The sequence below is a fragment of the Gouania willdenowi genome, chromosome 21, assembly GCF_900634775.1.
Source record: "Gouania willdenowi chromosome 21, fGouWil2.1, whole genome shotgun sequence".
NCBI lineage: Eukaryota > Metazoa > Chordata > Actinopteri > Blenniiformes > Gobiesocidae > Gouania > Gouania willdenowi.
In genome coordinates, this window is record NC_041064.1 from 850,330 (window position 1) to 875,578 (window position 25,249).

Consider the following 25,249-nt stretch of genomic DNA (forward strand, 5'->3'; position numbering starts at 1 on the left):
GCTCCACAAAAACACACGTCGCTGCACGCAACCGTCAATCAACACACACCTCAGCTGCCGTCTGTACCAGACATGTGACCATGCCGTGCTGATCACAGGTACACACACACACACACACACACACACACACACACACACACACACACACACACACACACACACACAGAGACAAAGGAAAGATTTGTTCCTCTCACTGAGGTTCTGTTGGTTCTGCAGGTGGCTGGCAGCAGCAGATGACTTTCCAGCGCCAGGCTTTGAACCTGCAGAGGTTCTACACCATGCTGAGGAACAACGGCTTCCTCAGAGAGAACATCCACACCTTCTTAGCAAGCAGCGCTCACCTTCCAGGTAAGAATCACCAAAAACGTCTCTCTGCACAAGCTCCACCTCTGCTCACACACACACACACACACACACACACACACACACACACACACACACACACACACACACACACACACACACACACACACACACACACACACACACACACACACACACACACACACACACACACACACACACACACACACACACTTTCTCCTCAGAGAACGTCGACGGAGTGTTTCCAGCCACAGAGAAAAGCAGCATCAGGAACCACGTGTCCTACGTGTGCAAGAAGCAGCTCTGTGCAGACTCCCTGGTCCTTTACCTCAACTCCCCCACACACACCGATGGAAGCATGCTGCTGTGGGACAGCAACCAGGACGGCATGGTAAGACACACACACACACACTTAACTTTTTTAAGGTAGTCCATGGTGGCTGATGATGACCTGCTACAATCTGACAGGGCAATTAAAAATGTCCGTTGGGGGGCAGCTACAGCCTTGGCCATCTTTCTTCTCTGGCTTCTCTCCAGCTGATGCTTTGTCCTCCTCCTCTGCCAAAGTCACTCCTTGTAGCCAGAATCCAGGCCTAGAACAATGTTCTGCTGCAGCAGGCTTGATTGCACACGTCTTTAAGGTGGTCTTTAGTTGGTCCTTGAGCCTGTTCTTCTGACCCCCTGTGGAGCGTTGCCCTAGGTGTAGTTGTTGACATCCTAATAACGTCTCTGAGCCATCTTAGCTGGTGGTGTATGATGGTAGTGACTATGCTAATGGTATCCAGGGGCTCACATGGTCTCACCAGGTCACTTTAAGGATGTGTTGGTTGTGTTAAGGTGGAAAGCCTCTAGAATCTTCAGGTGGTGACCATAGATAGTCCATGCCTCTCAGCCGTAGAGAACAAATGTATATTGCTCTGTAAACTGTAATGTTTGTGTTAAGGTGGAGGTTTCCATTGTGGAAGAACCTTTTCCTCAAAGGAAGCTGAGGCCTGATTGATTCTGTATTATCAGACAGATTCTGCTGTAGGCTTGTACAGTGGCTGTCAGAGTATCCCACAGAGCCTCTGGTGTGTGTGCCACAAGGACACAATCATCTGCTTACTGGAGCTCCATTAGGTGTGTAGTCTGGAAAGATCATTACATTGGGAAGGTACAAGGCAAAAACATACCAGATGTGCATCAGTGGTAACCCCTCAATTGGATCAAACTTGTTACAGTAGAACATAATATAAACCCAAGGGGCATCAGAGGGCGAGTCACCCTTCCCTAACGAAGCAAATCATTCACTCAACCATTCACACCACAAACATCAAGGTGGACAAGAAAATCAAGAGTCAAAGGGGTAAAATAATTACAATTAAAAGAAAAACAGAAAGGAGGGGGAAAAACAAGGAAATTAAATAAATAACAAGACATAATCAACAACTCAGTTCATTATGGTTCAGCTTCAATGTGCAAGGTATCTATATGCAGTAAAACAGGTCGCCAGATTTTATAAAAGACCTGTAAGGAACTGTTCAGTCCCACACATCACAAAATCTCCTGAATCCATCTATTATGTGTAGGTGGGGATGAATGCGTCCATTTGAGGAGGATGAGCCTCCTCGCAAGTAAGGTAGTGAAAGCAATAATATATTGTGAGGTTTTAGGCCAATCAAGTGATGTGGGCAATCCAAAAAGATCGAGAAGGGGGTCAAGGTTCACGAGAACCGTTCCCAACGTGTCGAAAATGGCATGCCAAAATTCTAAAAGTTTGGGGCACGACCAAAACATGTGCATGTGATCAGCTGGTCCAAGATTACATCTGTTACAGGAGTCCACTCTATCTGGATACATCTTAGCTAACCTTGCATTAGTGAAGTGGCTTCTCAGAAACAACGGTATTCTGTGCTACACGTTTGGTTGGTAGAGGTAACTGTGAGCAAACGACTGACCATAATGCGATAGGTGAGGAGGCTAGTTCCATGACGGCCCATAGAGGACGCTCCTTTTTCCTAACATTTTTCCTGCCAATCGTATTTATTTATAGTGATAAAGAGGCTGCACAGACTCCAACATCACTTCTTTGTTGTGGAGGGTTGTATTTGATTTGAAGGGGGACCCAAGACGACCGGAACTTCTTCACAGCTGCAGGAGGCGGCCGGAACTCTGTCGAAGGACCGCCTACAGTGCGCCTACCAACACCTGTTTTTCTCTCAGGGTGTGCTCCCCGAGACTTTGGTCTTCCCAGATTAACCCACATGGCAGCGGGCAGTGGTTGGCTGATGCCAGGGCGTGTCCACACTGTTAGCCTGCACACTACACCTCTAGAGACCACTACAGCTTCGAGATCCCCTGCCAAGTCAGCCTGGATCCTCAGGGCCCCCCGGTTACCGTGTGCAGCCAGGAGCATGCCTGGCAGGAGATGATTGATGCACATTAGACTGTTTCTCCGTTCACCACAAAGGTTACCAGCAGCAGACTGAGCTAGCATCACAGTGCCCTGTGGGCTAAACACACACTGATGGAAGCATGCTGCTGTGGGACGGCAAGATAACACACACACACACGATTGTTCCTGTGATTGGTGTAAATGTGTGTTGACCTTTGACCCTAGGCCGACCTGAAGGAGCGCTACACGGTGAGCGAGCTGCTGGCTGACCTGGCCGGGTGCCGAGCGGCCCGCGTGCTATTGTTCGTCGATCAGAGCTACAGCGGTGTCCTCGCTAAGCGCCTCCTGGGGTCCTACAAACACCAGAACGTGGCTCTGATCCAGAGCCCGACCCGGGACCAGAACTGGTCCCTGATTGGCTCCAGAGCCTGCCTGCTAGATTACCTGGGACAGGTGAGAGCTTCCAACACACGCCTCATGCTTGCTCCGCCCCATCACCATCACGTCCTTTCATCTGTCAGGTTCCCGGGACGCTCAGCCTCCTGCAGCCATGGGCGGGGCTTCTGAACGTCACGCTGGTTGGAGCGCCGTGTGATGTCACGCCGCCGTTCACTAACCGAGAGCTGCAGAGGAAGTATCAAGGCTGTCAGAACCTGCCTACTGCCCTGTGGCTCCGCCCCTTCAGACCCTGAACCTGTGTGTGTGTGTGTTATACTGTACAGTGTGTAATTGTGTTGTTGTACTAAAGTGACTCTAAGGTGTTTGTTTTGTATAAATAAATATACAGATAAGTGTGTGTTTTAAGACTGTTTCAGTACATCACCACCTTTTAAAATAAGAGTCTGGAGATATTCTGTCTTGATTTTGAAGAATAAAACTCTAAGATTTAAAGTTTGTCGTCTTTTGTCAACATTTTCAAATCTAAACTGAATCCTTTCATATGTATAAATTAGGACTTCAAAAGTTTCATTTAGATTTTACTTCATTTTGAAGGAAAAGTTGTTCCAATGTATTTCAGTGCAAGATGTGACATCAATAAAGAGACAGAAAGAGATCTGAGGTGTGTGCGTGAACAAAAGTAGGGAGGACACCTTATACAGGGCCGTCGTCCCAGCCTTCACCCTCTAAACTACAGAAAGTTACAGAAAAACTAAACTACAGGAACACAAAAACAGGACTACCAGAACTCTCCAAACTAAAATAACAAACTTACGAAGATGTGGAGTGAGGAGCAGAAGAACTCTCTCCACATGTGCTGATGTTGTGCCTCCTTCCTTCTGGTCCTCTCAGCCCTTTATAAGCTCCTCCTCCCTCTCCACCTGATTACTGATGTGGATCAGGTGTGTTAGGAGAGAGGAGGAGGGGCTGAGAGGCCATGACGCACCAGCCGTAATAACACACACACACACACCTCTGCAGGCACCAGGAGAGGAGGAACACCTGAATGGAGACAGGAAGCCTCAGCACAAGAGTTGCAGAACCCCAAAGATTTCCTGAGCCCTACACACACACACACACACACACACACACAGGTTCAGAGCCCTACGTTACAAACATTGGGGTGATGGTGCTTTTACTGTGGCAGGTCTAAACCTCTGGAATCAAAGACCTTCTCCTGTTCAAAGCAAAGCTAAAAACTCACCTGTTTAGAAAGAAGTTTGATACATACTGTAGTTCTGTGGCACTTGTTTTACATGTGATAATAGTCTGTTTTTAATGAGATATTATGATGTTTTTAAATTGTATTTTTTATCGTGTGCTTTGGTCAGTTTTGTTTGTTGTAAAGCGCTTTAGAAATAAAACTTGATTTGACTTTTGTAGATGTGAGTGAGAGAGTGAACTGTGGATGAACTGAGTGAATAATTGACGGCGGGTCAGCGTCTGTCTGCTGCAGCTCTATCTTTGGACGCCTTCAATTTTGTATGAGCCGCGGTCAGGAAGTCGCCTTCACGCTCTGATTGGCTGAGAGGCAAACAGAACCTCCATCACACTCACACACACACTTCCCTCTCCGTCTCCATGGTAACAGGGAACACTGATAGGCTGTAGAACCTTAGAGTGAGGCTCACTATTGTTGAGTTACTTCAGACGTACTTCATTCTAACCAATCACAGAGCTGCACTCCTACTTCATTTTTATCTTTTTAACTTGGACTCAAACGCTGCAGGTGATTGGTGAATGAAGGTCAGGTGATGTGTTTGGATCAGAGCGAGAAATAGTCACATGTTTGCTGAGGAGATGAATGGAGGCCGTCCTCTGGTACATGAATAAATGATGTTAAATAAATAAAATGAATTAAAACGACTTGTTGACTGGTTGTGTTATATGTGTGTGTGTGTAGTGTGTGTTACAGCAGCAGTAAACCTCTATGTAGCGTCTGTAGCGTAGCATGAACCAATGACTAGTAAATAAAGCTGATTATTAAATAAACTCACTTCAGGTCAAACTCTGTGATTACACTTTACTATACTAACTATACGAACACAGACTCACCTACAAAACACAAATGGATCATTTTCTTCTCAAAAACACATTTAGTTAAATATGAACTAACTCTTCATTTCAAAATAGAACATATTTCTCTGCACACTAACTTCACCAAAACTCTGTAAATCTGACTCAAAATGAAATGATCCTGTCAAAGAATAACACTTGTTTCACTTTACAATGTACATACAGTTACAGTACACTAGGTTTCAAAATACTGGCTATTGTTGACAAAAACTGCATAGACTTATGTTTCAGTTTTACAGGTATTTGCATGCAAAACATGTAATCCACCGTTTTTACACTAAATGTCTTGGTTGGGAACTGTATGTTCACATGTAATGTTCACATTCAAAAGCATTCCTGTAAAAATCGATTCATTCCTTTACTGTTCAGCTCAGATAAAAAGGGAACTAAAAAAAGCACAAAATGATTGTATCTAATGTCTATGATCTCCAGGGTTAGACCACATGTTTTCATCAACATCACATCTGATTTTATCCAAGGTGATACACGTGGGATAAAACCACTTGGTATGTTTGATCTACCCTTGTCAATCATCAACTGTGATGTCCCTGCAGCCAGCATCCATGTCTGGTCATGTGATGGTCATAAACCTTCCACCTTCATGCAGAAAAGATCTCCTCTATGGTTGACTAAAGGTAAATAGGGTGGAAGGAAGAGACGTACCAGTCTTAGGAGGACTTCAAACCATGTTGTTATTGCTTATGAATGATAAAAAGCCACATTGTCCCAGATGATTACAAAGGTCCTCATGTTTTCAGTTCCTGATCCTGCTCTGGAACCAGGTGCTGGTGGAGATCATTGAGAAAAGCAAGGAGGTGCTCAGTATTATAGACGTCTGTGAAGGAGTAATCCTGTATTTGCTATTACTGTACACATGGTAATGTTTGTCCCTCTTTGTTGTGGAACATCTACTGTATATGAATTCATGAGAGTGCTGGTTGGCCTCCAAATCCATACCTCTCTGAAACAAAGTTTATGTAAATGTCATTACTGTATACCATACTGTACTGTAACCTATTACTGTGTAAATTACCTACTTGCAAAGTGCAAAGCTTATAGAACTGGACATTGAATTGAATATACAGTACTATACCTGGATATAAGTACATTTTATTTCTATAGCACTTTTCACAGATAAAATCACAAAGTGCTGTACAGGAAAAAATGAAACTAAAACAACAGCAGCAACATCACAAAAGGATAATAAAACACAAGATTATTTAAAACAACAGTCCTGGGATTGGACCTCCAAAACACCTTGATCCTCACCAGGAAACCACCCCGCCTTTCGGCACACTTCCTGTGTGGGACAGGTGTACGCAGCAGGTAAGCAGGAACCAAGGCCAAGTGAGGAGGAAGTCGAGATGCTTGGTCCTCAAAGTTGTGATAAAAACGTACCTTGTGTGAACGATTTATGTCCATAAGTGACATTTTGGTACAAAAATCTAGAAAAACAGCAATAAGGAAGAGACAGACGCCATCTTGGATCCTCTGATATAAAAATATATATACAATATATATTGTCTTTGTAGCTCCTTGACTCCCTCACTGTTCCTCTCAGAGGGAACAGTGTAGAGCTGCTTCATACACACTGTGTTTGGACTATGTCTATGTAATGGTTGTGAGGCTGATGCTATCAAATATCTCATGGTCCTCCACAATTCTAGTATGAATTCCATGTAGTTTTATTGCATTATTTGCAACAACCATGTCTACAATAACAAGCTCTTGATCATTATTGTGGTGTAGAGGACCATTGCCGATGTCCACAAAACGGTAAAAACACCGTCACACATTTAAAATTTTATCACCCTTTTATGACTCAAAAACAGACAGTAGAAAAAGGAAAATGTCTTCATATCCTGCAGACCCCCCACTGACACTCACTTCTTCCCCAAAGAACAAACACGTTCCACACGGAATGAAGACATTTTACACCTCAGAAATCTTCTCCAACATGAAGTTGGAAACAGAAGAAATAAAAATAAACAATACAACTCAAAACACCATCTAATTTCCCTAAAGGCAGAACTTATTCAACTTTTAAACAGTGTTTTCTTTACAGGAGAAACAACTCTTTGTGTTCCTCCTTCTGACATACAGTATGTTTAATCACTAATGTAATCATCTTTCAAGGGAAATGTTTATAACTCTTCATATTCCATGATTATTGATCAAAAGGTCTTTTTGTTTGGTCATGCTTAACGCTAGAAATAATTCAAATCACTCATTTAAGGGATAATCAATGGAAAGTCATTTTTCAAGGATTCATACAATATGAATTTCATGATGTTTACAGAAGTTTTATCTAAAAGTCTAAAGAAAATTCCTCCTGTAGCATACGTACACACTAACATGGGGTCTCTAGTTTTATCACTCTTTGTTTAAAAGTACATGTGGACAGAGCCCCACCATCTTGTCTTGTTTGACTCTCGCTTTCTTCTGCTAACCAATCAGGTCTCACTCACTCCTGCAGTGCAGATGTGTTTTATCAGATAACCTCTGGACATGTTTATAAATTGCTCTTCTCTCTTATCCTCTTAATGCATTTGTCTTAAACAGTCAGAAGGTTTTCAGTTTAGTTATACAGAATTTTGATGATGAAATGATGTGAACTTCTCTCCAGTCAGAAAGTGGCCACAAGCCACTTCCACAATGATCAACTTTAAGTTTTATCTCTATTTTTGACATTAGCCAAACAGCTTTTTCCCTTTTTGGAGCCACCAAAACGCTAGTGCTTTGATTTTTGATGTTGCAGCACATGAAAAACCCTGAACCTGCCAACGAGCCCCAGACGGTATCTACTACGGGTGGAGCTGGACCTGCTTCCCTCCTTTTTCACCAACCACGTCCCGTAGAAGTGTTGAGATCCCAGGCTGACACACAGGAGGGTAAAACACACACTCAACACTGGTGACCCCACCGGTCACCTTAACAACCAAACAAAACCCTAGATTCATAGTCCACAATTTTAAATTTGATTAAGTTTTATTAATTTCATTACTTTAAATTTCAATTTTTCCTTTTTCCTCCTCCTCAGCTGCGTTAGAAAGCCTCTATACTGTATATCCCAAGTTCACATGAACATCAAAAACACTGTATATACAGTAGTTTCTCGTTTATCATGGGGGTTACGTTCTAAAAATAACCCACAATAGGTGAAATCCATGAAGTAGTCAGTTTTATTTTTTACAGTTGTTCTACATGTTTAAAGGCTGTAAAACCCTCACCACACACTTTATACACTTTTCTCAGACAAGAATTAATATTTCTCTCTTGTTTAAACACTTTCAAAGTTCAAACCTTTATAGATTATAAAACATAACATAAACACTTCAGAATCACACTGTTAGTGATCAGACATTGATGCTGAACGCATCAGAGTCTTCATGAACATTGGTCTGTTCATCCATTCAACCATGTGTGTGACCACATGGAGCTGTAGGACACGCCCCTTATAACCAGGACTAGGAAGGATTAGGTGTGGAGGAGAATCAGTGAGGAGGTGGTAGTAGCAGGTAAAAGTTCTCTCTGTAGCACTGAGCTAGGTTAGCATTAGCTGCTAATCACACCGGCTTTTTTCACTGGTGGTTTATGTTTATGAGGAGAAAAAGGAGCACAGCTCATCACTACAGCAGGAAGTGAAACTCAATGAGTTGGATGTGTCGCTGGTGGGTGAACGCAGCATTAGCCAATCAGGACGCAGAACACAATGCGTGTTCATACGCTGTAAAAAAATCCATCCAAAATTGCACTGTAAAAAAAATCTGCGAAACACTGAGGCTGCAAAACGTGAACCATATACCATACATCTGTGTTTAAAATGTACATTTTGTGTGATACCAATGAGTCAAAATAACGGAATAATTGTGAAACTGCGTAATTTATCATCATCATGTTAATAGCCTGTAAAATAAACATGTACATACTGTAAATGCTGTGTTTTTATTGACATTTAAACTTTTATTAAACCTTTATTCTGACTTCAAGAACCCACGACAAAAAAAACGACCTGTAACAATTAATTAAAATAAAGTGATCTAGGACACTTAAAAACTCAATTCTAGATGTATATTAAAATTAATAATTAATGTTTTTATGTGAACAGAGATCGTTTAGAAATGTGGAACTTTTTGGAAACAAGCACAGGAACAGAAGCAAAAACATTGTCTAAACAAAGCCTCGTACTCACACACACTTAAACACACACACTCGTCCATTAGTCTAATGAAGATGATTCTATAGAAGTAGGTTTGATGTTTGAAGGATTAATGATGGAACTTTCATTGTGTTTCTGATCCTCCATCTGCTGCTGGAACATCAAAGAACTACTCACACACACACACACACACACACACACACACACACACACACACACACACACACACACACACACACACACACACACACACACACACACACACACACACACACTCAAACTGATGAGATGTTATCAGCTGTCAGCACTGACCTGATCCGTCCATTGTGTCCACGTCTTCATCTTCTTCACACTGAACCAACTCCTGATCTTTGTCACAGATCTATAGAGAATAAATCTGTTCCTGAACGTACAAACATGAAGGCAGGTTAACACGCAGGTGTTTCACTGAAGGTTAGCTTAGCACGTAGCCATCAGTTCCACATGATCGGCAGAGCTGCCAAGCCTCACGCTTTGAGTGTGACAGTCACGCAATTTGACGCATTCTCTCATCACACGCTACACTTGATATTTCTCACGCTGATGTTTCTCCATTCAATACTCTATTTATTTCATGATAATGAACTTTGATCCTCATGACTTACCGTAGCTCCAGTAACTCTGATTGACTGACTGATAACCAATCCCAGACCAATCCATGTCTCCTTGTGCCTAAATCTAACCAACCACAGCAGGCATCACACAATAATAAACCAATCAGAAGCAACGTAAGGCGGGTCTTGACGAGTCATGTCTAACGAGTCTAACGACACCTTACACATCAACTCGTCGACATGTTTTCAGAAAAAAAGATCTAGAGGACAGACGCCTTATATTGCTGTGTGTGTGTGTGTGTGTGTGTGTGTGTGTGTGTATGTGTGTGTGTGTGTTAGTTTACTCGTGTAAAAAACTAACACTATGTGTGTTTCTTCTCAAACTAACTCTCTGTGTAGCAGAGCTGCTGCTGAGACATTCTTAAAGAGACAGTGTCCTGAATGTGATTTACTTTAAAAACTACTTTCAACAACTCAGAGCTGCCCTGAAAAAATCATCACTACATCATTTAATCACATTTCAGCCTTAATGAAGGAAAAAGTCCAAATGTAGTTATTGTGCTGCTAGTGATTAATAAAAGGGTCTTTGTGGCTCCACTGACTTTGACCTATTATTGTTTTTATTGTAAAACTATTGATAAAAAATAAATGGTTTATATCACCTATTGTCATTTAGAGTAAAAATATATAGATATGAATATTGGTCCATATCACCCAGGCCTAATGTAACCAAAGCACTGCTTTGGTTACATTAGGCCTGGGTGACGTGCAGTCAGGGTAGGCAAGGTATAGTGCCTACCCAAGGGGGAATTGTTATTTTGATTATTTGTTTTAATTATAATATAATTATAAATTGTTTATTTTTCAATTTCCGATAGCCTACAGTACCTATAAGTTTGAAAGTGTCCACATTTTGTGCTTTTCATAGCCCAAATCGCTAAACATCGCTATTTCCTAACCGCTGTAAGGCGGGAGGAGGCCACACCCCCTGCCAAAAGCACATTGCTGCTCTGCCTCTGTTTCCATAGTGTGTTTTTATGTGTTTGCACATGCTCAGTCAGTTCCCCAAGATAAAACCATTTACGTAAAAAGGCCGCTCTCTACGCTGCCTTTGGATATAACCGCACTATGCTAAATGCTATACGTACGTTCACAGTGCATTAGTGAATTAATATCACATGACCGCTGCTGCTACGTTCTCTAGCTAAAAGCAGGATAACACTACAGTCAGGATGACAGCGCTAGAGATGATAAAGAAACATTGTTGGTACTTTCTACAGCGAATGGAACAAAAGGAAGGATTGACTTTGTGGATGCTCCTCACTGAGGATGTTCTGAGTTGTTGTTGTTGTTGTTTTCTCCGTGTTTCTGTGTTTCCAACACAAACAACAGATGTGCTGTCGTGTCATGAGATATATGTTGTTGGTAGAGTATGGAGGCTATATTAAATAATTGTTTCTTTAATGGTGTTTATGATGTTGATTTTGTTAGATGATAAATACTTGTTCATGTGGATCTTATTGGGTTTTTTCTTTCTTATTATGAATTTTATGTTTTGATAAGTGCATTCAGATGACTTTGTTGGAAATTGCTTTATACAAATAAAATTGAATTGAAATGAATTAAATTAAATTAACACTTGCCAGCAGAAACATGAAACATGAAATTGTCATTGGTGTTGACATTGGAACGCCCTGCCTACCCTACCCTAGTGTTCATGGCACATCACTGCAAAGCAGTAACGTTTTATCTTGTAAACGATATGATTGTATAAACTGTGTGAAATGAGGCGTTCAAACACTGTTTAAAGTATGATTTTATTAATATGTGTGTTTCCTCAATAACTAATAGAAATCACTAGACTGATATGATGCTTTGTTATGTAGCATGTGATGCTAATGCTAATGCTACACTACTTTAGTTAAACAATGTAAAAAGACTGTGACTATAAGAACATGTCAGACCTTTAGTTTGATGTTAATTATACTTAGAACCAGTTTGATAAATTTACATACAATTTTTAAAAAAATATTTGAAAATGTTTTAAATGATCTTTTATTCCTTTTTTCCATTTAGGACGATAATTTGAAGTAAGTGAATTGGTTTGTTTTATTGGTGAATAACTTTAAAATAGTCTAAATGATTTGAATGAAAAAATCATGATGTAATTGTGATTTTACAAAGAATAAATTGTGATATGATTTTTTTCCATATAACCCACTCCTACATGTGTATGTCTATGCTAGACATTAACTTAAATGAATTAAAACTCTTAATCAGCTACTAACAGTGTTATGAACACTGTTAGTAGCTGAATTACACTTGTAGGTTATATCATCATAAATACATAGTAAATGAAACAAATGTCTAATCTAATGTTCATCTGATTATTATTGTATGTAATATTGTATTTCTATAGACATTGAGTCTGCTGCTAAGACATTCAATCAATCAAAAATCACTTAAATGTATTTTGTCAAAATTCTTGTTAGTTTTCATTTGTAATTTGTGGTTGATTAAAACTAGCATTAGGAGGTCACAGTGCAGGGAGAGCTGCTGGTATGGAGGTGATGACATCATTCTGAAGGTAGAAATCAACGTTAAAACAGGACAAAGTCATATTAAAAAAATACACTTTTTTTTTCACCAGAACGTATCAGATCATTAAAGTCTGACTGTCATTTTCTACAATCTCATGTTTTAATCGATCTAATATCGTCAGATCACACACCCTTATACACACGTGAGACACACACACAGAATGTTTGTTTTTTAGACGAGTACACACACACACACACACACACACACACACACACACACACACACACACAGCAATATAAACAGTGAACATAATTAGGTAGCTACATACCATCTCAGACGACGTCTGTTCTCTAGACACACATTCTTTCTGAAAGCACGACGACAAGTCAGTGCGTGTTGTGTGAGGTGTCGTTAGACCCGCCTTACGTTGCTTCTGATTGGTTTATTATTCTGTGATGCCTGCTGTGGTTGGTTAGATTTAGGCACAAGGAGACATAGATTGGTCTTGGATTGATTATATCTGTCAGTCAATCAGAGTTACTGGAGCTACAGCAAGTCATGAAAAAAAATAAAAAAGGTACTGAATGGGGAAATATAAGCGTGAGAAATGTCAAGTGTGGCATGTGGTGTGAGAATGCGTCAAATTGCGTGACTGTCACACTCAAAGCGTGAGGCTTGGCAGCTCTGGTCACACTCTGAGATCACATGGAAGTGTTCCCTGTGTCTTTGTGTCCAGAGTCCTTCAAACAAGATGATTATTCAGCTTTAGGTCCCCACATGGTCAAAAACATGGAAGTACACACAGACACAGACTACTTTCATCACATAATGTTTAAGTTAAACATAGACAGCAGATAATAAACCTGCTGATGTGATGGAGCGTTTAATAAAGGATTTACAGCTGCTTGTAAAGAGGTGAACTTTACAACATCCTCTGGATTCATGTTTTCACACAGACACAGAGCTCAGAAAAACAGAAAGACCATTAGATACAGTCTGTCCTCAGCCCTAAACCAGCACACACCAGACTAAAACCAGTCTAAGAGCTAACCAGCTAATAGCTAACCAAAACAAACTGTCTGAATTGTCTCAGTTATAGACTTTTAAAGTCAATTATAAATGACAGAAACCAGTAAAGAAACAGATGTGAACACACACTGTCTGGACTTTCAACTGCATTATTCACAAACCTTTTAAATATGATTTATTCAGTGTGACACACGCACACACACACGCGCACACACACACACACACACACACAAAATAACATCAACAGGGTTGTTTTCTGTCATGGTGAAGAACTCTAAGCATTCAGAGGCTAAACTAGCCTAGCTTGTGTTAGCATTAGCATGTGTAGTGTAAACAGGAAGCAGAGCGGCTACGGCTACGTTAGCTTGGTTCATGCACAGAGAAGCTGTTTCTTTCATGCTTTACTTTAATGTCCTGCAGCTAAATAACCTGAGGGGGTTGAACAGTCCCAGTTCTGGTCCCAGCAGGTCAGAACATGTAAACAGGGTCAGTACCACAGTCCACAGGGAAACCTGACAGAAGTTCATGGTTCTCAGAGTCTTTGGGAGAACATTGATGAGTTTGTACCAGTCTGAACTTCTGAACCAGTTTAACAAACCGGTGCTGATGTTGATTCTTTACAGACCAGGAGAACGGATCTGGTTTTTGTAGTTTTCGGAACTGGTTTGTTAATAATAGTGAAATCTGGTTTCAGGTAAGTCAGTTTGTTTTTGGTGTGTTATGATAGCCGTTTAAATACTGGTTTAAGTTTGATAGTGTGTTGATTCGTCAAGTTGGAGGTCAGAATTCAGAAGGTGTGGTCTCGTCCTGGAGCTGGTTGGGACAAAGCGAGGGCTTGTCTGTTCTACATGTTGAGTTTAAAGTAACTGTTTCTGTTTCTATGAATCTGACCTGTGACGGAGGAGGAGCTTCAGCTCTGGGTTGTGGGTACATTTGAGTCCATCTGAAGGGTCCCTCCTCCTTGCTGCTCTGATTGGTCTCCAGCTTCAAACCAGCTGTGACAGGTAGTCTTCCTGGTTCTGGATTCATGGTAGTTGTCGACTGGTTTGCAGATTGTTTGTCTGCTGGTTTAGTGACTAGTTAGATGTGACAGCTTTGTGGACCCATGGGTGCAGAGGTCCAGACTAGTTGGTTCTACTGGTTGGTTCAGGTACTGGTCTTCACAGCGTGTTTCCGATGTTCAGCAGGCCTTTAATGTTGGTGACTGGTCTCACGTCGTGCAACTGTCGCCGCCGCTCAATGAACGCCGCCAGCCGTGATTTGTCCAGTGGCGTCCTGAAGTGCTCGGCGCCGCGGCCCACCCATGGGTGCTGCAGGCAGGCACTGACACTTGGGCGCCGGCGAGGATCCTGCTGTAGCGCCGACCACACGAAGTCTTTGGCCGTCTGGCTGACGGAACCAAAGTACTCCTCTGGGAAGCTGAAGTCCAGCCGGCAGATGTTGACGCACGTCTCCTCGGGCGACTCGTCCAGGAAGGGCGACACGCCACTGAGCGCCACGTAGGCCAGCACGCCCACACTCCACACGTCCGTCACCATGGAGACCACCGCGCCACTCACCAGCTCTGGCGCTGCGAACTCTGGGTTTCCCAGCAGGAGGTGGATGTAGCGACGCTGCGCTGACAGACGGGCGGCGTCGCCGAGGTCGACAAGCTTCACGGTCGGAGCGTGAGAGCGAAGATCCACCAGGATGTTCTCAGGCTGCGGAGACACGCCTCGTTACAACCAATCACATCCCCCCTCATTATTACTATGGCCATAGCTCCAGGCCTACCTTGAGGTCCAGGTGAGCCACTTTACAGGAGTGAAGCTGCTGCAGAGCCTCCAATGTCTCTCTGATGAAGAACGACACCTTCTCCTCCATCAACTCCTCCACACACACCAGATGGTCCAGGAGACGTCCATCAGAGAGCCTGAGAGGACCCAGAGGATTCATCCCAAAATCAGGTTCAGGTCCCCACATTGTATAAAACAAGAAGACACTGAAATGTATTCTGTTTCAACTTAAAACATCTTCATCAGGAGGACTCTACAATAGGTTACATCCAGGATGAGGTCCCCACGTGGTAAAAAAAGTGAAAATTTGATTAAATGTTGTGAATTATAACAGTGTAACAAAACGGGGCCAAAGACATGGTGTATGTGTGTGTGTATGTGTGTGTCACTCACAGCTCCAGGACCAGCATCAGACAGTTTGGAGACTCGTACGTGTCCAACAGCGCCACCAGCTGGGGGTTCTGTGTGAGTCGAAGCATGTCGGCCTCATGGCCAACCTGCTCCTTCTTCTGCATCTTCTTACTGATGAACTTCACAGCGACCTGGACACACACACACCTCTGAGTGTACTGACAGGTAATGGAGGAGTTAAAATCACATCCTACCTCTTTCTTTGTGGACTTGTTTATACATTTCCGGACCACGGAGAAGCGTCCCCTGCACACACACACACACACACACACACACACACACACACACACACACACACACACACACACACACACACACACACACACACACACACACACACACACACACACACACACACACACACACACACACACACACAGGTCACACACTGCTCACACAAACTCCCGCCTCTCTGGGCTCGGCCGTACCTTCCGATCTCTGCGACCTCAGTGAAACTGGACTCAAAGTTCTCCTTCCATTGGATGGCGGCGCCGTCATGGGCGGAGTCTGTACAGAGAAGGGTGTAATCACACACACTCCCACTGTGGGTCAAAGGTTGTGCTGTGAATGGTGCACTCACTGCAGTTGGACAGCGTTACCATGTCGGAGGCGTCCGAGGGTGGGCCCACGCCCCAGCGGTTGGACGCTCTCACTCTGAACTGATAATGACCTCCAGGGACCAGAGACGGGATCTGAACACACTCCTCCTTACTGACGCACACCTGCTCCCACTGCAGGGAGTCTACACACACACACAGAGATAAACATCAGAGTATGACCAATCACAGCGTACTAATCATCAAGTGATGATAAATGAGGCTGAGTTTGATCGTCATTAACATGTCACGCCCACTGAGGTCAAACAAGATAATAAACTTTTGAAAATCATCACATCGGAGGTGGAGCTAAACAAAGATGAGCTTTATGAATGTGTGAAAACTGGACTTAAAGGATCTCATTTAAATGATCTGTGAAGGATCAGCTACTGAGCTGGAGATGTCTGCCCCCCCGTGTGCATTGAGGACAACAACACAACATAGATCCTGGAGAGTCACAGTGAAATATGACATTTATATCAGCCTCAGTCCACACATTTTAGACTATAAATGTTACATTAAAAGAAATTAACTATCAAAACGCTTGGGAAAAAAAAACCTTAAAATGACTAAATGTTGTCTGTGTTTATTATGCCTAAATAAATGAGGGCCAGTGTGTGAGTGTGTGTACCTTCCAGGCGGTGTTCCACGCTGTAGCTGCTAACACTGCAGTGAGCTGAGGAGGGCGGAGCCTCCCACTGAACCCTCAATGTGGTGCTGCTCACCTCCTGAGCTACAGGCCTCCCAGGGGCTGCTGGAATACCTGAGGTCAACACACACACATAAAACACACACACAGAGTCTCAGCCAGCAGGAGGGTGCTGGCTGAGACCCTGTACCTTGGACTTTGATAGAGGCGGAGGAGGAGGCGGAGCCTAGCGTGTTGATGGCGGTGCAGGTGTAGATCCCCGTGTCCTGAGGCATTAAATTACAGATCTTTAGAACCATGTCACCTCCGTCTCTGCAGGACAGGAAACAGGAACAGATCTATCCTGAGGGGAGGAGCTTGGAGGTGTTGGTGATGATGATGATGAAGTCTCACCTGAGGTCCATGGTGAAGCGGGTGCTGCTGCTCACCAGGTTCTGGTCTGGTCCTTTCAGAGTGACAAGAGGTTTGGGTCGACCGCTCACCTTACAGCACAGTAGCACCGTCTCACCCAACGCACACACCACGTCTGACAGAGGGACCAGGAACTCTGGAGCCACTGCACACACACAGAGTGAGAACCTGCAACTACCACAGCCGTGTGTGTGCGTGCGTCTCACCTTCCTGGATGAAGCTTGGGTTGAGTAGCTGAAAGAAAGAATAAAGAAAGCTGAGCGTGATCGGAGGGAGGTCATAATGTACTGGATGTTCTGTGTGTGTGTACCTCCATCCCTGACTTTGGATCAAGGTCGTCGTCACAGTCCGACTCGTCGGAGGCGTTACACACCTACAGAGAGACACACTTACTGTGTGTAGATTAAATGTCTCTATACGCAGACGATGATGTTCTTTGTGTTAAAGTGTAATGAAGCCCCCTGCTGGGGACTTTACAGCATTACAAACCGACACACACACACACACACACACACACACACACACACACACACACACACACACACACACACACACAGACTCACTCTGCTCTTCAGCCCTGATGAGGGCAGGCTGAAAGTGGGTGTGGCATCTTTTTTCTCCTGACCTCTGACCTCGGCGAGCTTCCGGGCACGAAGCGTGTTCCACGACAAAGACTTCCTGTTTACAGGGAACAACCGGCCAATCAGAAAGCAGGCGGGCGGCGGCTCCACGCTGCCACCTGGTGATGAAACGGCTTTAGCGATTTGATGTTTACGTGCAATTTCTGACGTGTCCCACGAAGTCAAACCGTGTGAGTCACAGACAGAACTGAGCAGCACTGATGACCTAAAGCAGGGGTGTCCAATTCCGGTCCTCGAGGGCCACTATCCAGCATGTTTTAGATGTTTCTCTCTTCCAACACACCTGATTCAAATGATTAGGATCGTTATCAGGATTCTGCAGAGCTGGATGAGGAGCCATGCTGGATAGTGGCCCTCGAGGACCGGAATTGGACACCCCTGACCTAAAGGATCAAAAGTGTTGGTATTTGTAAATTTCTGGTCCAAACTGGTTTATATGGTGAGACGTGCTGGTTTAGGATGGTCTCTAGTTTTTGGAGCAGTTTGATTATACCTGGTTTGTTACCGGGATTTATTTTATTATTGTCAGTTATATTTTACTGGTTCTGATTCTTCTTCAGTGTTTCCTGTCCGTTTGTTCAGTCTGTTCTTCTTTTACCTCCTACAGACACCACAAAGATCAAACTATGCTTTATGAACATACATTTCATTTAAACATTTAAACTAAATTATCATTATTTACATTTTTTAATCATGAGGAATGTTTGTGTTTGGATGATTTCTTTTCCTCTGAGACTAAAGGCCGAGAGCTTTTTCATTCCAGTGGAGCCTCAAAACTTCTGTTAGTAAAACTCAAAGTAAAAAACAACTAAAACAACTGATCACAAAAACAAAGCAACAAAAACCCTTGCGTGTGCACACACACACACACACACACACACACACACAGGTTCACTGTTGTTTATTTACAAAGAAAACAAATAAACCCAACATGCTGTGATGTGGCCACACCTCCTCGCTGCTGTAGCAGCTTTATTTCACACATGAAACACAGACGTTATTGCACGCGTCCTTCGTCATAAATAGTGCAAAAAGGAAAAAGTCTCTTAGCCTCAAAACAAACAAACTCAAGTTTTTACAAACACAGAAAAGGATGTCCTTCAAAATAAAAGTACAAACAGAGGAAACAAAGTGTTAGCAACAGAAATACGAGTCCAGCTTAGGCTCCGCCTCCTGCTACAAACGCTCTACGCCGTCACGCCGCTGCTGAACACCACCGTGGCTCCGTTGACTTACTTGATGTTCTCGGCGTCGGCCAGCGCGGTGGAGAAGGAGGAGGCGGAGCAGGAGTCTTTGAGGGGCTTGGAAGTACTCAACACATGGCCAGGGACCCAGCCCTCGGCCGCCGGCGACTGGCTGTGGGCCGGCCGGTACACCAAGAACATGTTCTGCTGGTTGGTGGCGAGAACCTGCACAGTCTCCCCCCGACTCACGCAGACCTCATTTTCCTTTAGCGCCGAGTAATCCTGGGCTACCGTCATGGCGGAGGAGACGCCATTACAGCCGCCATCCTGCAGAGGGCGGAGTTAAAGGTTAGAGGTCAGGTTTTATTCCTGCAGAGGGCGGGGTTAGAGGTCATTTCACTAAGGTGTTTATCCTGCAGGGGGCGTGGTTATAGATTTATCCTGCAGGGGCAGCACTCATCACTAACTCACCCGTGGTTCCAAACATGTCGACCCACCATTGGAGGTGGACGCTTTCATCTGACTCCGCCCCCTCTCCACCTCTTTGTCGCCAAGGGCAATGGCTGACGATGGACGGCTGTGGGCGGGGCCAGGCCGATTCCCTGACATGGAGCGGTTCCTGGTCAACGTACCCTTCTCCTTCTGGTACTCAATGGGTGACTGCAAAGCTGCAGCAAGTCACAGCCAATCAACACACAGGATAGAGACAACCAGGAAGTAGCAACAGGTACGAGTAACATTTCAGCGTCACATGCTAGCATCACACGTTAGCGTCACATGTTAGCAACCCTGTGGAAACACTCCGACATGTGTCCATCAACCCTAACCCTAACGACAGCGGCCTCACCTGAAAGGAAGTTGCTCTGGGTGTCCAGCACTTCCTGGATATGGCCCACCCACACTTGTTTGATGTCTATGTTGGCAGCCTGTAGCGTGAAGCGCTCGGACGAGCCGCGACACGACAGCACAAACTTACATGGGTCGTTGTCGGCGCTGTCCTCCAGACCCAGGTAGGACACCTGCAGGGGGACAGGGACGTGGCTTAGGGGGGGGGCTTAGCCATCAGCTGACGGAGGACCTGATGGTTGCCATGGTTACCTTGATGCTCTTCTTGAACTGGTACCCTGGCGTAGACGAGCCTTTACGCAGCAGCTCACTGAAGATGACGATCTGCTCGAAGAGGAAGACGCGTCGTTCTTTAGAGCGCGACAACACGCTGCCGTCCTGCTCCGTCACAAAGAAAGTCTCCTGCTGCAGCAGCTTACCCTGACTGGTCAGCTTCCCCTGCAGAAACACACCCACCAATCATAGCTCACTATTACACAGGCTCTGCCCACAGAGCATCACACCACAGAACCAACCTCGTAACCCTGGAGACGACCCAGATTCATCATGTCGTTACACAACTTAGGAACCTGAGACATCAGATCCACCGCCGTCTGTAACACACACACAGTGAAAACTAAAAGTGTGGAATTACTTGCTCTGATTGGACAATTTAAAGTGACAAGAAAACCTAGCCCCGCCCTTTTAATCCTGCTCAACCTGCGATGCTACATGCTAAGCTAAACCAAACACGTTGGCTGCAAAGATTCATTTTTAAGTTTCCCAAAACCTCACCTGGAAAGATTCACAACAAGACTCACAGAAACACACAAAACAACACAAACTTCCACATTACCCACAACCACCAAAAGTACACAAAAACTACAATAATAAAAAAAAAAACACAGCAGAAAATAAAACAACAAATACACAAAATGATGACAATCACACACCAAAAAACGATGACTTTATCATCTGTGTGTGTGTAACTGTACCTGGATGTGTTTACAGTCCATTCCAGCCTGAGAACTGTACTTCAGGAAGTCTTTGAGCAGTAGCTGGTACTTAGTGATCCTCTGGATGGGTTTGATCAGGAAGTCACTGATACTCAGTCTGGACTGGATGTCCTGCTGCACGCCCTGCACACACACACATTAGCAAAGCACGTTAGCATGACACATTAGCCTCACATGTTAGCGTCACACATAATAATAATGGCTTAGATTTATATAGTGCTTTTTTTCAAGGAGACTCAAAGTGCTTACAGATACCATTATTTATTCACATCAGTCGTACCAGTGGTGGTAAGCTACAATGTAGCCACAGCTGCCCTGGGGCATACTGACAGAAGGGTGGCAGCCATTTTGTGCCTACGACCCCTCTGACCACCACCAACATTTATGAACAATCATACGAGGCAATGTGGGTAAAATGCCTTGCCCAAGGACGCAACAACAATGGCTTCGATAGAGCAGGATTCAAACGCCCAACCCTTCAGTTACTGGACGACCACACTCTACCACTGAGCGATGGTCGCCCCAAGTTAGCAACATACGTTAGCGACACAGTTTAGCCTCACATGTTAGTGTTGCAAGTCAGCATCACACGTTAGCGACATACTTTAGCGACACTTTTTAGCCTCACGTGTTATCGACACACTTTAGCCTCACATGTTAGCATCACACGCTAGCGACACACTTTAGCCTCACATGTTAGCATCACATGCTAGCAACACACTTTAGCGACACTTTTTAGCCTCACGTGTTAGCGACACACTTTAGCCTCACATGTTAGCATCACACGCTAGCGACACACTTTAGCCTCACATGTTAGCATCACACGCTAGCGACACACTTTAGCGACACTTTTTAGCCTCACATGTTAGCATCACACACTAGCGACACACTTTAGCCTCACATGTTAGCCTTACACGTTAGCGTCACATGTTAGCGTCACACGTTAGTGACATACTTTAGCCTCACGTGTTAGCGTCACACGTTAGAGTCACACAGTAGTGACACAGATTAGTGACACACATTGGTGAGGCACATTAGCATCACACGTTAGCGACGCACGTTAGCATCACACGTCAGCATCACAGTACCGACACAGTTTAGTAACACAGGTTAGCTTCACACGCAGCATCACACGTTAGCATCACAGGTTAGCGAGACACGTTAGCATCACAGGTTAGCATCACGTGACCACAGCAGTGCTCTCACCTCAAAGAATGTGTCGTATTCGGCCACTATAAACTCAGACTTTGGTTTGTTTTGACAGTAAACAACGTACATATGCAGCCGTCGCTCCTAAAACACAAATCATCACAAAACAAGATCAGATTTATTTCATAAAAATCAGGAAATTATTAACTGAGATATTCATGTGTGAAATTTCATCAATGATGAGAGACAGAGATTTTTCCATTTTTCAAACTGAACCAGGATCAATTTTGTGTGTGTGTGTGTGTGTGTGTGTGTGTGTGTGGTAGTTAGTTAGTCTGAGCAGCAGGTGGCGCCATAAATCCAAAACACTCAAACAGCCCAGACTTAAAATGACAGATTTTTGAATGGACTTTGGTTTGATATTCAGGATGACGGCGAATGTTCACCCAAACCCCTCCCCCTAATAAAAAGTCCACAAATGAAGTTTTAGAAGTCAGTAAAAAACCTGTTTGTTAGTAGAAATAAATACATGTAGGCTACAAAAATACCAATGTGTATATTTAGTAGGTTATTGAATTAGCCTGAAAATCTAAAGGACGTCAATAGCAGTGTTGGTGTGACTCACGTGTTTGATGAAGAGCTCTGGCAGCAGCTCATGGTTGTCCAAACATTTCTCCAACTCACCCACGAAGAAGCTGACAGAATGATAGCAGAAGTTAACTTAAGCCTGAGCCTGAGGTTAGGCTTAGTTAAGTCAGACTCACTCTCTGTGCCAGTCGTAGATCTGGTGGATGTTTCCAAACACAATCTTATCTTTTCCCTTCATGTCGTCAGGAATTCCGTTGACTTCAATACGCCCCATGAAACCCTGCACAGTGCACACCTCAGTGTGTGTGTGTGTGTGTGTGTGTGTGTGTGTGTGTGTGTTACCTCCACAACTGTTCCCAGGTCCTTCACGTAATCTTTCTCCGTCTGGATCAACTCGTTGAGAACATACCTGGTGAGATAAAATCAGATTAAGACAAACATGTATTAAATAAAAGATAAATGTGTATTAATGGAGGATAAAATTGATAGACGTGTAATTGAATGTGTTAATAACTGTGTGTAAAGTGTGTATAAAGTGGTCCGTACATGCGTCCCCTGAGAGCCTTGGCTCTCTGCTCCCGCTCTGGGTTCCTGGTCTGGACCGGCGTGTTCTGTTCTGGGGGAGAGGAGGAGAACCCGGGATACGCTCCAGGTTCCAGGTTCTGCACACAGATCAGAGCATTAGTTCAGGGAGAACCTGCAAACTCCCGCCCTGCTGCAGATACACACTCACCATCTTAGTTTTCACCATTTGTTCGATGGCACTGACCAGTTCATCAGCACTGGGACCTTCAGACGGCTGAGAGACACGGACACACCTCACACACACAGTACAAGCACTGGGAATGTCCCCACTAGGTCCCCCTGACAAATGATCAATATCCTCACCTTGTCCTCTGGGGCCGACGGGTCCTTGATGATCTCCATGGGTGGGGGTAGAGGGGTGGGGGCCTCCTCGTCCTGCTCCTCCTCCCCCCCACTCTGCAGCCCAGAGGATACTTTGGTCAGTATGTCCCCATCCTGTCTGAGGACTCTCTGTGGACACATGCACGACATCAAGGGACGGACAACGATGAGAAGGAGAACCTGCACACTGCTCCCACCTCATTGATGACATCAGGCTGACCCAGGTCCAGACTCTTCCTGTTCTCTCTCCCTGATCCCAGACCTGTGTGGGGACATGATCAGACACAGGGTCAGTGGAGTGTAGTCGCGCTGGAGGGGGGGGTTGTTGCCGTGGCGATGGCGCCCACCCGTTTTCTTGGTCTTGGTGTGGGGGAGTTTCCTGATGGAGCTGCTGGAGCTCAGCCGTCGGACAGGACTCAGCCACTTCCTCAGAGTGTTTCCAGAACGTTTGGTGGACAGAGAGCCCAGAGACGCCCCGTGCTGGAGGTTCACCACCGAGTCCGACTTCCCCTCTGACGCCCCCGGGTACTCTGACATCACACGGGGGGAGGAGTCAGATATAGGGACTAACAACTAACTCACCTCAGGTCCAGCACCCACATGGTCCAAAACAACAACACACTTCATTTCAAGGTAATATAATGTAAATAAAGCTAAAATACGCTAAATAAACAAAAAAATAGGAAAGCAAAGCTAAAATAAGTTAAACTAAACTAAATCAAGTTAAGCCACGATATCAAAAGCTAAAGATAAGCTAGGGTAAGCTAATTAAAGCAAAGCTAAAGGGAGACAAATAAAGCAAAGCGAAGGTAATATAAGATAAAGCTAAGCTGAGCTAAATAAACAAAAATTAGGAAAGCAAAGCTAAACTAAATCAAGCTAAGCCACAATAGCAAAAGCTAATTTAAGCTAATCAAAGCAAAGCTAAAAAACAAACAATAGAGGATTTTCACAGATGTCACTTTCTGGGCAGTAACCTGGATGCGTGGCCATGTTAGAGGTAAACATTTGTTGACGTTACATGATGGAGGCTCACAGAGGTGAACTATGTGATGATACATCACAGAAAATGTGTTACAGATGCAAAGACACACAGTGAAGGATTTGTTTACATAAAAATCAATAACAACTGGTGTAACAATGGTGAGCTAGTCTCACTGCTCTACTGACTATAAAATACACACATTGTTCTTCATGATCTGTTTTAACTTTTGTCTATAAAACACCATGTTTTTCACGTTGTGATCGATTAGTACAGAAAGAAACATGGCAATATTTCATCATTTCCTGTCAAAATTAGGGATTTGCTCGTTTGTTTGTGCTGTTTGTAAACATACTGCTCCGTGAAAACCCTCTATATGTAGCACGCACACGCACGCACGCACGCACGCACGCACCACCACCACCACGCACACACCACCACACACGCACACACGCACACACACACACACACACACACACACACACACACACACACACACACACACACACACACACACACACACACACACACACACACACACACACACACACACACACACACACACACACACACACACACACA

The 25,249-nt window shown here is 44.1% G+C and overlaps 1 protein-coding gene across 2 annotated transcripts in view; it reads right to left on the minus strand.

The window, feature by feature from the left end:
- Nucleotides 1–12,640: 12,640 nt before the first annotated feature.
- kalrna (kalirin RhoGEF kinase a) overlaps nt 12,641–25,249 on the minus strand; it is a 47,958-nt gene continuing 35,349 nt past the window's right edge. Inside the window, exons 41-67 of one of the 2 annotated variants that reach the window (XM_028435602.1) lie at nt 24,033–24,215; nt 23,883–23,947; nt 23,668–23,814; nt 23,513–23,578; nt 23,326–23,441; nt 23,122–23,188; nt 22,956–23,059; nt 22,817–22,886; nt 22,249–22,335; nt 21,022–21,165; nt 20,563–20,640; nt 20,300–20,485; nt 20,049–20,220; nt 19,673–19,869; nt 19,254–19,528; nt 17,940–18,054; nt 17,687–17,749; nt 17,583–17,610; nt 17,359–17,521; nt 17,156–17,277; nt 16,948–17,079; nt 16,301–16,462; nt 16,149–16,227; nt 15,915–15,966; nt 15,703–15,851; nt 15,308–15,446; nt 12,641–15,234 (exon numbers count right to left, since the gene is read on the minus strand). In XM_028435602.1, the coding sequence (XP_028291403.1) occupies nt 14,695–15,234; nt 15,308–15,446; nt 15,703–15,851; nt 15,915–15,966; nt 16,149–16,227; nt 16,301–16,462; nt 16,948–17,079; nt 17,156–17,277; nt 17,359–17,521; nt 17,583–17,610; nt 17,687–17,749; nt 17,940–18,054; nt 19,254–19,528; nt 19,673–19,869; nt 20,049–20,220; nt 20,300–20,485; nt 20,563–20,640; nt 21,022–21,165; nt 22,249–22,335; nt 22,817–22,886; nt 22,956–23,059; nt 23,122–23,188; nt 23,326–23,441; nt 23,513–23,578; nt 23,668–23,814; nt 23,883–23,947; nt 24,033–24,215 (3,701 nt within the window). In that variant the 3' untranslated portion in view covers nt 12,641–14,694. Of the gene's footprint in view, nt 15,235–15,307; nt 15,447–15,702; nt 15,967–16,148; nt 16,228–16,300; nt 16,463–16,947; nt 17,080–17,155; nt 17,278–17,358; nt 17,522–17,582; nt 17,611–17,686; nt 17,750–17,939; nt 18,055–19,253; nt 19,529–19,672; nt 19,870–20,048; nt 20,221–20,299; nt 20,486–20,562; nt 20,641–21,021; nt 21,166–22,248; nt 22,336–22,816; nt 22,887–22,955; nt 23,060–23,121; nt 23,189–23,325; nt 23,442–23,512; nt 23,579–23,667; nt 23,815–23,882; nt 23,948–24,032; nt 24,216–25,249 lie in introns of both variants that reach the window. The other variant, XM_028435601.1, reaches the window with a different exon arrangement.